General features: G+C 37.7%; 1 protein-coding gene across 3 annotated transcripts in view; it reads right to left on the bottom strand.

The window, feature by feature from the left end:
• The window catches only part of Rnf2 (ring finger protein 2), a 45,464-nt gene that overhangs the window by 10,272 nt on the left and 22,264 nt on the right, over positions 1-12,928 (bottom strand). For all 3 annotated transcript variants that reach the window (XM_004862790.3, XM_021242897.2, XM_087194439.1), the window contains one exon: positions 1,321-1,409. In XM_004862790.3, the coding sequence (XP_004862847.1) occupies positions 1,321-1,407 (87 nt within the window). In that variant the 5' untranslated portion in view covers positions 1,408-1,409. The remainder of the gene's footprint in view (positions 1-1,320; positions 1,410-12,928) is intronic.

Genomic DNA, 12,928 nt, shown 5'->3' with positions numbered 1-12,928 from the left:
TGTATTTCATTAAGAGCTTCTTCATTTCCTCTTTAGCAAATCTATAAAAGAGCTGTTTGTTTCAAGGAAAAACTATATCTCTTCCTATCAAAGGGACACTGCTTTGTTCCTTCCTGAAGAACTCCTTCTTTTGATTTTATTAGCTCTCAGGGGTCAGCAATCTCTCCCTCTCTATTATAAGTCTAAGGTATCAGTATCTCAATGAGGCTAAAGCACACTGAAATGTGCAAGGTATGAGGGAAATGGGGCACTCATGCAAAGAACTGGAAACTTAATTCCATATTTCCCTCCGGGTTTTTGCTCCATTTCTCTGCTCTCCTGTGCAGCCAAACTTCTCTAAAGAATCCCCTATATTCTTTTTTCACTGTTCTCCATTATACACAGTTATCATTTCCTTGGTTCATGATATGAAACAATGATGAGAACGCATTCAATCTATAACCTAGTACAATCTACTCAAGTGAGTTTGCTCTTAAGGTAACTGAGTATAAATGGCAAATCTAACAAACACTTTTCTAGTCTTCATTTTATTTCAGCCTATCAGCTCTTTTTTGTTTTGTTTTTTTTTGGTACCGGAGATCGAACTCGGGTCCTTGCACTTGCGAGGCAGGCAACGGAACCACTGAGCTAAATCCCTGGCTAGCTCTTTTAAATATATAAACTTCATCCTCCTTCTTGAAACACTTTCTTTAGATTCTGAATGCCCTCCAACCCCAATCCCTTGTTTCTTAGTCTCCTTCACTGGTTCCATTTACTTTGACAATTACCTAATTTCTAAATGTTAAAGCACCTCTAAATGAAGTTTTTGGCTCTGTTCCAGTTCTCTAGTGATCATATTCATTCCCATCGCTTAAGATGTGCTAACAATACCTTAAATTTTATAGTTAGCATCTCTGCCTGCTGGCTCTTTCACAGGTATCTCAAGCTTAAAATGAGTCCAGTTTTAAGCATGTTTGCCTTCAAACCTCTCCTTTAATCTATGCCATCATATTTCCTCAAAACTGGCTGACCCATTATTATAGCACAACTTCTCACATATGTGATTTTTAGGGATATTTACTTGTTTAATGCCTATAAACTTCATGGGCTAGAGCCACACCTATTTTATTCACCACTGTTCCTCCTCCAGTGCCTAACAGAGAGGCTTGTATAAAATATAAAATTTTTTTGTTGAATCAAAGAATGAAGCACCACTTAAACACAATTGATTGTCACACACATGCTTTACATTACTATTATACTTAAGTCTTTGTTTTCTGAAATTGTATCTCAGTTCACATATACCTCATATTTCCCTAAAGTTATTTTAATCTGTATTACCTGAGGTGTTCGTTGTAACTCGTATAAGCTCAGTTCCCATGTTTTGCTTAATGGCTGAGTTCCATTTGTCTGCACAGCCTGAGACATTGCTAGGAATAAAAAGGAGACAAAAATAATATTAGTATTTGAAAGGGAAGTGCTATAGTCTGAATGTATGTGCTTCCCCAAAACTGATGTTCCAACTTCTGAACCTCAGAAAATACACCAAAATATACCCCTTTGAACTTCAAACTTAGAACACTGGTAAAGCAGCAAACACAGGCAAGGGCTTCCTCCAAAGTTCCCTTATCTATCTAAAGACTAGTTCTGTCAAACAGGTACCTAACTGGGCTGAGGATTTAGCTCAGTGGTTGCACCACCTGCCTCGCAAGCACAAGGACCTGAGTTCAATCCCCAGTACCAAAAAAAAAAAAAAAAGAGGAACCTATCTTCAAATATTCTTACTAAAATTTCATTAACCAAGAAAGAATAAACTCATGACAGAGAAGAGCCTAAAAATCAGACACCATACCTACATTCCAGAGGAACTTTTGTTCCAGACCCTTGTTATCTGTTTAGCCTCATTCTCTCCCCGTAAAACTCATTTACTACCCTTATACAATAGCCTAAAGCTCCCCATCTCTCCTTGCCTTTAAGTTTCATACTTTATATCAGTTGTCCCCAATCTTTCTGGCACCAGGGACTTATTTCATGGAAGATAATTTTTCCACAGTCAGGAGTAGGGGTTGAATTTAGTTTTTATTTGTTGCTGTGATACATAATAAGTGCATTTCCCAGCACTACCATCACTGCCTCAGCTCCATCTCAGATTATCTGGCATTAGATTCTCATAAGGAATATATAACCTATACTGCTCCCATACACAGGAGGATTTCCACTCTTAGAAAATCTAATGCCACCATTGATCTGACAGCAAGTGGAACTCAGGTGATAATGCTAGCAATGGGGACTGGCTATAAACAGAAATGAAGCTTCAATCTCTCTTTGACCCAGTGGTTTTGGTCCAGAGGTTGGGACCCCTGCTTTATATGGTTCCTATGTATAATAAATTTGTATGTTTTTGTTCCTTTAAATTTGCCTACTGTCAGTTTGTTTCAGAAGACTCAGTTACTAAACATTCAGTAGGAAAGTTTGAGCTTTCCTAAAAAATTGGATGCCAGTGTAACAATATTAAGAGGTGGGGGCCTTGGGAAATGACAAAGTCATGAAGGATTAGTGTCCTCTTAAAATACATTTAAGGGAGCTACTCTGCTCTTCCACCTTGTACAGACGCACAAAGGGTGCCATCCACAAGAAACAAGCCCTCACCAAACAATGAACTTGGTGGTGCCTTGATCTTGAACTTCCCAGCTTCCAGAACTGTGAGCAGTAAGTTTCTGCTGCTCAAGAACTACCCAGTGTAAAGTATTGTCACAGTAAGTCAAATGGATTAAGACAGTAAGTGAAGATAGACAAGAAAACCAGGTATGCATATGTTTGGAAGGTATTGGAAGTTTTAAACAAGAGAATGACATAACCAAATATTTTCACAAAAACTCAAGCACAGAACAGAAAGCAACTAGCGTAAGATCAGGGAGGACACTTGCTAAAATACAAGTGAGATTAACTATCTGAACACTAAAGCAATTAAGCATGGATAGAGAGACAAAATTAGATCACTAAGGAATACACAGGAGTCTGATACAAGAAAGGTTAAATATGACTGGGAAACCAATCATCCTTTACTGAGATAGAGAACACAAAAGGTGTGAGTTAGAAGATAAGTGGAGGAGCTACACATACTGACTGAGTTCTAGTTACCTGTGGACCACTGAGGAAGAGGGGTTCACTAGATAATGAAAAAGAAATACCTTGTACCTTCCTGAAGATACAACATGTCCTTTGTTTCTGTTCTCTGGGGCTGAAAGTTAACAAGAAAAGTACCATGGACCCTAGCCATCATTTTATAAGCATCCTTAGATCGCTGCTACAGTTACCTTTCCCTCTGTGAATCACAGTGAAAGCTGCAAATTTCTCCTGGCAAAACTCATCTCATATTCATTCTCATTATCATTCTAAATTGTTCTGCCTACGAGGCTAGATGGCACAATTTCTCCAAAGGTATAATTACTTCAAGTACTATCAGAGATTTTGGACATCTCAAAGATAATACATCTAAGAGTTTCTAGAAAAAAGGGGGAGATGTACCTTTTTAAATGAGGTATGCCAAGGCCCCAACATGAAAACTTGAGCTTCAAAATAACATTTCCAAAAAATTCTCTTGCAAAAGCTAGAAGAATTACTCAAACTACCTGAAACCCGCTCTCATTATGGATCCAACACTATCATGCTTTTAACACCACCATCAACCTATATTGTACTCCTTCAGGTCCTTTCTACTGTCCTCTAAAATCCTCACTGTTCCTTAAGAAAATAACCAATGACCCAATACCCATTTAAAGTTGCTATTATACTGAGTAAGCCAAAGGAAACTGAATTAAGGCATGGTTTTGGACTGAGCCAATACTCCAAGCCAACTGATGCCTGCAGGGACTAGAGTGAGCAAGAAAAGTAAGGTAGAGCATAAGCCCTTTTCTGATGTCTTTGCTTTAAAAGTGAGACTGAAGAGTAACATCAGCCTCCTTCGTTCCCACAAACATACCTGACTGCTTTGTGAGAAATCCAGCAACTAGTCAGGAAACTCTGGCATCTGCAAAGTCAGCCACATGGAAATTTCAGGCAACCTCTGATCATAACCTCTATCCCCTACATAGTAGTACCATACTCTTAAGAGGAAACCCTCTAGCTCCGGGCTTCTCTCTGAAGAGTAAAAAGAAGTTTATTCTATGTCCAATGACCCAACCTTCTGAGTTATACCCAGAGGGACTGACTTCTGTCTAGCCTGTTCTGGAGTGCCAACACCCAAGTAGCCCAGGAGGAATTAGCAAGGACAGAAATAAAAGTTCACACTGATAGCCCCATGATCCCTTTCCCTCGCCTCAGCAAAAAGAGAATGGATTTTAAAACTTTAGCTCCTGCCAGGCATAGCAGCATACGCACATAACCTCAACACTCTCAGAGGCTGAGGTGGGAGGATCTAAAGTTCAAGCCCAACTGTGCAACTCTGCAACTTGGTGAAACCTTATCTCAAATAAAAATTTTTTTAAAAAAATTAAAGGGCTAGTGATGTAGCTCAGTGCAGACATTCTGGGTTCAATCTCCGGTGCACTCATACATACACATACATACATACATACAAACATAAATTAATTCAACACTATTCCTAACAAAAGTCTTAAGTAAAAAATAAATGGAAATATTCTTAACTTGATGACAGAGCCCACCAAAAGTTCCCAAACAATATTGAAACTTTTGGCACATTCCTCTTTAAAAGCCAAGAATAAAACAAGACTACCACTTACAACATTCTGCTGGAAGTCCTAACTAATGCCAATGGTGAGGGAGGGGAACAAAAGTACAACAAATGATAGCTAACTAGAAAATGGCACAGAATCAAATAAAAGACTATTGTAACTTAAAAAGCAAGCAGTGATATAGTAGACTGAAGAGAAAAATCATGCCAGAAAAGATGTAGTATTCCTACAAACCAATAATAATCATTTAGAAATAAATTTTTTAAAAGATCCCCTTCATGGGCCAGTGATTTGGCTCAGTGGCACCATGCCTGCCTCACAAGCACAAGGTCCTGAGTTTGATCCCTAGTACCAACACTATAAAGTCTTTCAGAGTAATTTCACAAAATGTTGAGGACAAAATTCTACAATTTAAATGGATAAGAGGACCTGAACTGAATAAACATACACATAAAACATAAATCCAATGAAATTCAATCCCAATCAAAATACCAACAAACAGGCTGGTTGTGGTAGCCCATGCCTGTAATCCCAGCATTTAGGAGGCTGGGTTAGAGGAGGATCACCGCGAGTTCAATGCCAGCCTGAATTATGTACATAGTGAGGCCCTGTCTCAAAAAGCCAAAACCAAACAAACAAAAAAAACCAAATTAACAACAGACACATTTGAAGATTTACCTGGAGGATGCATATACCACTTAATATACTGTGAAAACGAGTATGGAGGGAAGTTTGACTTACACCAAATATTAAAGCTTCATTAAAAGGCAATACTATAGATCAGTGCAACAAAATAGGATCCAAAAACAAGTATGTAAGTTGCTAAAATTTAATATATTTTAAATCAGAGGGGTAACAAGATTTTTAAATTTTCAATTAGGTTAGATACCTAGGCAAGTCAATGAATTTTTAAACTCTAGAAGAATCAACTTTTTTCCTCTCTTTACTGTAAAAGATAGAGAGTAAAATACTATTGGGACAAGGTAGCTTAAGCAAGACACCATACCCAGAAGACTAACAAGGTTCATACTTCACCTAATTTTTTAAAACTTCTATATAAAAATCAACAAAAAACATCATAAACTTAAAAGATAAGCAATAGACAGAAAATATTTGCATTGTAAATAATAAAGACCAATATCTATAATATACACTGAGTACTTAAAAGGCAACTAAATATATACAAAATGATTAATAGGCATTTAACAGAATACAACTAGCCAATAAAATTAAATTGTATTTCACCCCACTAATAATCACTAAAATTGCAAACTGAAACAATGCTATCTATATAATATGTTGCACTTTTTGTCTGTGACACTGTCAAAGATTAAGACTAATGATACCTGGTGTTAGAAAGTATATTACAGAAATTCTCAAATCATTGGAAATGTTTCCGGGCATAGTTTTGGGGACAAAAAACTGTGGTAGCTAAGGCATAATTACTATATTTAGAATAAGGAATGCATTCCTTAAAACGGAAAATGGTTGCATCCATCTATATGAGACAATTACAGAAATCTCTACGGACATATTGTGATAATGACTTAATACATGTTGAGCATCCGTATCAGATAGACTGAAATCTGAAATGCCTCAAAATCCGAAACTTTTTTATTGCTAACATGATCACACAAGTAAGAAATTCACACCTGACCGCATGTGTTCAGTTGTAGTCAAAATCCAGATACTTAATGTAAAAAAAAATCTAAAACACTTCTGGTCCCAAGCACTTCAGACAAGGGATATCCAACCTGTAACATATTTGGTTTTAGTTCCAGGAACTATTTTCTTTTGTTATTTGTACTAAGTCCCTTTTAGCTATACCTGAGTTTATGCTAATGTCAGTGACTCCAGGTGGAGCCTAGACAGCTTCAGGGTGAGGGTGGGTTGAAAGATGGTCAGGTATATAGTAGTACCTTAGTACCTTAGTTAACAAACACTTTTGTTTGTGAATAATTTGGTTCACAAACAAAAGCCTTTGGCAAAATTTTTTGTGTGCAAACTCTATAGGTGACAAACATGACTGCATCCATCTTTCCCACACAAACACAAACATGGCCATCTTTTCCAAAGTTGTGGAACAAATTAAATTTATGAACTAAGGTACCACTGTATTATCCACCACAATATATTCAGTACCCTTTACTGTACCTAATAAATAGTAGCTATTCAATACTTACTGTATTTGCCAGAGAACTCAACAATAATGGAGGTTAAAGGAAGGAGCTAACATTAGGCAACATTAACATTTCACATTTTTCTGACTAAACACGGAACATGAGATATTCTTTGATGAATCTTGCCTTGGCTTCCTGCTTCAACAATGCTTCGACACAACCTGATGTTCACTCTCAATGCCATCAGCTCTCAGCTGTGTGCCAGATGCCTTTCTCAGATGCATCGGACACAAAAGCAGACATAAACCTCCAACTCAACCTGGAACTAACTCTTCACTTCCTGTGTTTACCTGTTCATATCTTACTACTCTGACAGTGAAGATGTAGCTTTGGGTAACTTTGCCAAACATTTTCTTCACGAATCTCAAGAGAGGAATAGGCTGAGAAACTGATAAAGCTGCAAAACCAACAAAGGGGCCTAACAGAACCTGGTATTGGAACAGAACCACCAAAATAAATACCCAATTATAAAGGGGGATTTAGAAGACTAGCTGAAATGATCAGAGGCTAGCTGGTCTCACAATAGCCATCTGAAAGCTGGAGTTCGGAGAAACCAATAGCTGCTCAGTCCAAAGAGCTAGAAGCCTTAGAATGAGAAGGATGCAGGATCAGCCTCAGTTCAAGAATGAAAATCTCGAGGGTCCTGGAAAACCAGTGGTGCCAAGTTCACAGTAAAAGAGTAAAGAATCTGAAGTCAATATCTATGGGCAATGGCAGCAACAAAACATACTCACTAGAGATTCAAGCCTGTGAGCTTCTCCTTTCCTCCATTTTTTGTTCCGTAGAGGACCCAATCTACTGGATGGTGCCGCTCATCTTCAGAGCATGCCTTCTTCCTCACTCAGTTTGCCGACCCACATGCTAAATGTCTGTGGAAACACCTTCACAGACATACCCAGAAGTGTGCTTCACCAATTTTCTAAACATCTCTCAATCCAGTGAAGTTGACAACCAAGATTAACCATCACTCCTCCTTCAGGATATCAAGAAACCAGACCATGATGACTAGGTGAGCAAACCAAATACAATTTGGGTTATACTTAGAAAAAAGTATGCATCAATTACTACCAGAACTGCACAAACTGGTTACTGAAAAAAAAATACCCCCCTCAAAAAAAACCCCTCACTGTGTGACTTCACTGACATGCATTATTTGAATAAGCAGGTGAAATCTACCAAAGATTTGGGTAACTACATAACAAGCAACCAATACTGGGCGTGGGTTGGGGGTGGGTACAGCAGAGCATCTTTTACAAGCACATCCTGGGAGACAATGAAGACAAGAGCTGATGATGACAAGAGCTGAACTCCTCACAGCCATAGGGGAGACTTCCTTGACTGCCAAAGCAATCCATAAGTGAGGTTGGGGATTACCTTAAATTTTCTATATGCTGTATCAAAACATCCACTTAAGTTCGTTCATTTTATCATTTCTTCAAATAAAAATAATTTGATACCACAAGGGAAGTGGGTAAGATTTAACAATGAAGAGAAAATATTTTTATGTTTCTGCACGGTCAGGGATTTCTGAACAAAAAAATCTGTCCTTTAGAGGATAAACCTTGAAACTTAAAGAAAACTAAACAGCAAGAGATTTTGCTCTCTGGTAGTATACTACATTACAGGAAGGATGAAACCACAGACTATGCACATACTCTAGGGGTTGTAAATCACAAGACTTGTCTGATCTTCTCCACTGCAAACATTCATTTACATTCCAAACATTAAGAATCTAGGGCTGGGAATTTAGGAGGCGTGTCCTCCAGCCAGCCCCTTCTGGTTCCAAGGAGAATTTGTTAATATTAGAATGCAAAGGTCTATTTTCTTGGGGCTGGGGGGTTGACATGTATACAAGTCCCCAGATTAAAATATTCTGGTTCCTCACTTAACAAATATTCAGTTCTCATTGCATTGCCCTGTGGGAAGAACTAGTGCAAAGGACAACTGGGTAAAGTTATTGCAGCAATAATTATGTACTCTGTCCCTGCTCCAGAAATTTTATGTGTATTTTCAGAGTAATATGAATAAAAATAGCTATTAAAAATTCATTATTCTAATATACAGAATTTGGTTCCTATTATCCTTTATTTTGGGCTTTATGAAGAATAACCAGGAGTGGTGCCACATACCTGTAACCTCAGCATTCTAGGAGGCTGAGGCAGGAGAATCACTAGTTGGAGCCCAGCTTAGATAACTCAGACTTTATCTCAAAACTAAAAAGTGCTAGGGCTGGAGATTTAGCTCAGTAGTTCCAGCACCTGCCTCGCAAGCACAAAGTCTAGAGTTCGATCCCCAGTACCAAAAAAAAAAAAAAAACTAAAAAGTGCTAGGGTATAATTCAGTGCTAAGGCCCTGGGTTCAACCTCCAGTACCACACATACTAAAAAAAAAAAAAAAAAAACACACATTTTGGACAGTATTTTTTTAAAAAATTTTAAGTTTCCAACTAGAACCTAAAATTTTCTTTTCTTTTCTTTTTTTTTTTTTTTTGAGATAAGGTCTCACCATGTAGTTCAGGCTAGCCTTGAACTCACTGTGTAGAGCACAGGTTAGCCTGGAACTCGTGGTGATCATCTTGCCTCTGCTTCCCTAGTGCTGGGATTACAGGCATGCACACCACAACCACCGTAGAAACTACAATTTTCATTCAAAGTTTTGTCATTAAAAACATATTGTATATTTAAGTAATATATGTTAACCATCAAAAACTTGTATTTGTGCCAGGCATAGTGGCGCACGCCTGTAGTCCCAGCACTCAGGAGGCTGAGGCAAGAGGATCGCAATTAAGTTCAAGGCCAGCCTGGGCTACATAGTGAGCTTAAGGCCAACATGAACTACCTTAGTGAGACCGTCTCAAAAAATAAAAACTGAAAAAGAAAAAGAAAAACCAAACTTGTATTTGTATACTAGTTCATTTACATTATAAGATAATCTTTTGACTACCAGTTTAGGAACTTAACCGCTAATCTTTTTTTAAAACTAAGTTTATTGGTACATTTCAAGTACACACAATGATTGCATTCATCATAGGGAATGTGCACCTGTACATGATGTATCTTGATTCTTATTTTTTTCCCATTCCCTTAACCCCTCTTCAACCCCTCTTTATTTACCCTAACCACTAATCTTAACATTTTTCTATATAAATATTCATTGTTATAGTAACTGGCAAACAAAGTAATGCAGAGACTCCATGAAACATCATTTCTATCCTTCCCCTAAACTACAATCCTTAAATGGCTGAGGGAAGCCAGGTGAGTTGGCACACACCTGTAATCCCACCTCTGAGTGGCTGAGGGAGGAACAAAAGTTCGATCCCCCTCCTGCCCCGCTCCATCAACTTAGTGATTTACTGAGACCTGTTCTAGAAATAAAAAATTTTAAAAGGCAAGGGATGTAGCTCAGTGTAAAGGCCCTGGGTCCAATCCCCAGGGGGATTGGGGGAGGAAGAGCAACAGCAACAGAAGTAAGAATTGGTTGAAGGAACAGGAAAGAACAAAAAACCGTCAAAAAAATGCAGCACAGGGCCGGGGATTTAGCTCAGTGGTTTCACTGCCTGCTGCGCAAGCGCAAGGACCCGAGTTTGATCCCTGGTACCCAAAAAAAAAAAAAATGCAGCACAGACCAGGGTTCATGTGACAATAAACTGAATATATAGGTTCTCATTGAACTGAGATCCCCAAATTTCCAAATCCTCTGATTGAGCCATACATTTGTTCTCAAGACCATTCAAGAAAAAGTAGATCTATGAAACCATAAATTCCTCAAAAGTAAAGACAGAATTCATTTTAGGGATGTCCTTGAGTTATGGTACAAGAAATGAGATAACAAGAAGGCATAGTAAGTGATCCATATGGGTTTGCATCCTGGCTAGTCTATGGGTATCACAGACAAATTTCTCAACCTCTAAAGGCTTTTTTTGGTTGGGGGTGGTGCATTGAGACAAGATCTCACTATGCAGTCCAGGCAGACCTTAAACTCGAAAGCCTCCTGCCTCAGGCTCCTGAGTTGCTGGAATTATAGGTATACAGCACTACACCAAGCTTCCAAGGGTTTTTAAAAAGTTTTCAGTGTCATTGGCAAAGTTAAATGAGATGGTTTACATAAAGTCACTAAACCATACCATAAAATAAGAAGATAATCATCTTTATTTCAACTTAAAAAAGCATTCTTATTTATCTCTTAGCTCTCTGGCATATAAAAAAACTGGGGAAAATTATTTAACCACTCGCTAACTGAGCAAGATTTTACATTAACTCTCTTTCAAAATAACGGAAGAAAATACTGAAAAGAATCCTAGAATGTTTGGTTATGTGCCTTCTATGACAGAAAATAAATTAGTAGGCTGATTTAAAACAATTCATTTAAGCTTATTCTGTAACAAAAATTGTTCAGGGCAGCTAATGCAAAATGTAGTTCCTAAAAGCTTAAGGGGGAAAGAAATGTATTGGACTGACATTCCTGGCTCACATTTCATTAGAAATTTGTAAATTCTTTAGGAAATGGATTTTCCCACAGGCCTCCAAAACACACAAAATCTTTGAGGATATTTAAGATAATATAGGCTAAGAACACTGATTCTTAACAAGGATACAAGGCTAAAGCACAGAGAACCTATACAGCCTTCATTCTTTGGTCAGACTCTCAAACCAGAATCTCAACTGGGACTCTGAACATGCTATGCTGGGTCACAGTCAACTGATATTCTTGGGAAAGAGCCTCAAGTGTTAATTTTTAAAGTACAGGTAAAAGAAGAATTCATGTTAAATAGCAGATGTGCAAGGATGTCATTATGTTGTAAAATTTTAGCAGTCTGAATTGTACTATCAGAATAGCTGTAAAAACAGACAGCCACGAGGAACTTCCAAATTGAATGAAACATTTTTCTCAAAGACCTTTAAATTTTAACTTATTTTGTGCTAAATGCTGAGTTCCATGCCTACAAATGTTTACCAGCTGCTTTAATCATAAGAACTGCCTAGTCTAATCAGAGCATCTCAAATAAAATTACAATCTAATGTAAGTAAACTATAAATTATACCCACCAAAAGAAAAAGAACTTAGGTAAATTAGGTTATTTAGAAATGTCCGTTTACATTTTGAGGAATGATTGCTAATTACTTTTCTACATCTGCTATACCAATTTGCCCAAAATTTGATTCTTTAAGACAGTAATAATTTATTCTCTCATAGTTCTAAAGGCTACAAGTCCTAATTCAGTCATTACTGACCCCAAATCAAGATGTTGGCAGGGTCACACTTTCTCTACAGGGAGGAGGGAAGAATCTGTTTCTTAACCTCTCACAGGCCACACATCTCTCCAGTTCTCTGTGGTTGGTCTCCTTTTCTTTGGCTGTAATTTCCCTCTATCCCCTCTTTTACAAGGATATGTGTACAGACACACAAGGCCTGGGTGGGTAATCTAAGATAATTTATTCATTTCAAAGTTAATTATAAGAAAAAACACTTGCCCTACATCTACATACTGTACCATTTACAGGTTCCAGGGACTGTGTTACAGGGTTCCAACACTGTGGATAACTTGCAGGGGGCCATTTTTCAGCCCATCACACTTGTCACAAAGATAACTAACACACCACCAAATATAACTAATTCCCCACAGACAACACATCTTTATCTAGCATACGACTGGTTTCCTTACTTTGTGCTTATACTGTGAAAGACATCAGGAAATAGCACTTTTAAATTATTTCAACTGTTCCATTTTGCTATATAGCATTTTTCTTCATTGGAGACATTCTTCTCTAAGCACTCTGAAACAAAGAAAGCTAAGAAATTTCTCTCTACTTTTAATAAGATATTTATCTTTTTTTTCCATGATGAGTGTCCCTTCTGAACGTAATGAAAAGGTCACTTCAAAGTAACTCTCCAATCTTTAACATTTTTCTTTTCCTCCTGCATTATTTTATATAATGAGTGAATGAGCAAAACTCTCTCTTCCTTAATTAGAACACTGCTTGCTTACAAGACACAAGTGTTACATTTTCAAAATGTGCTCAACACCAGGCAAAGCAGGGAGCAATAATAAATTCTGAGTAAGCAATCCAACTACTA

Source organism: Heterocephalus glaber, unplaced genomic scaffold, assembly GCF_053883595.1.
Source record: "Heterocephalus glaber isolate CG9 unplaced genomic scaffold, H.glaber_assembly_v1.0 deba00001600, whole genome shotgun sequence".
NCBI classification, from domain to species: Eukaryota; Metazoa; Chordata; class Mammalia; order Rodentia; family Bathyergidae; genus Heterocephalus; species Heterocephalus glaber.
Note: the sequence above shows the minus strand (reverse complement) of the source record. Positions and strands in the feature narration are given on the sequence as shown.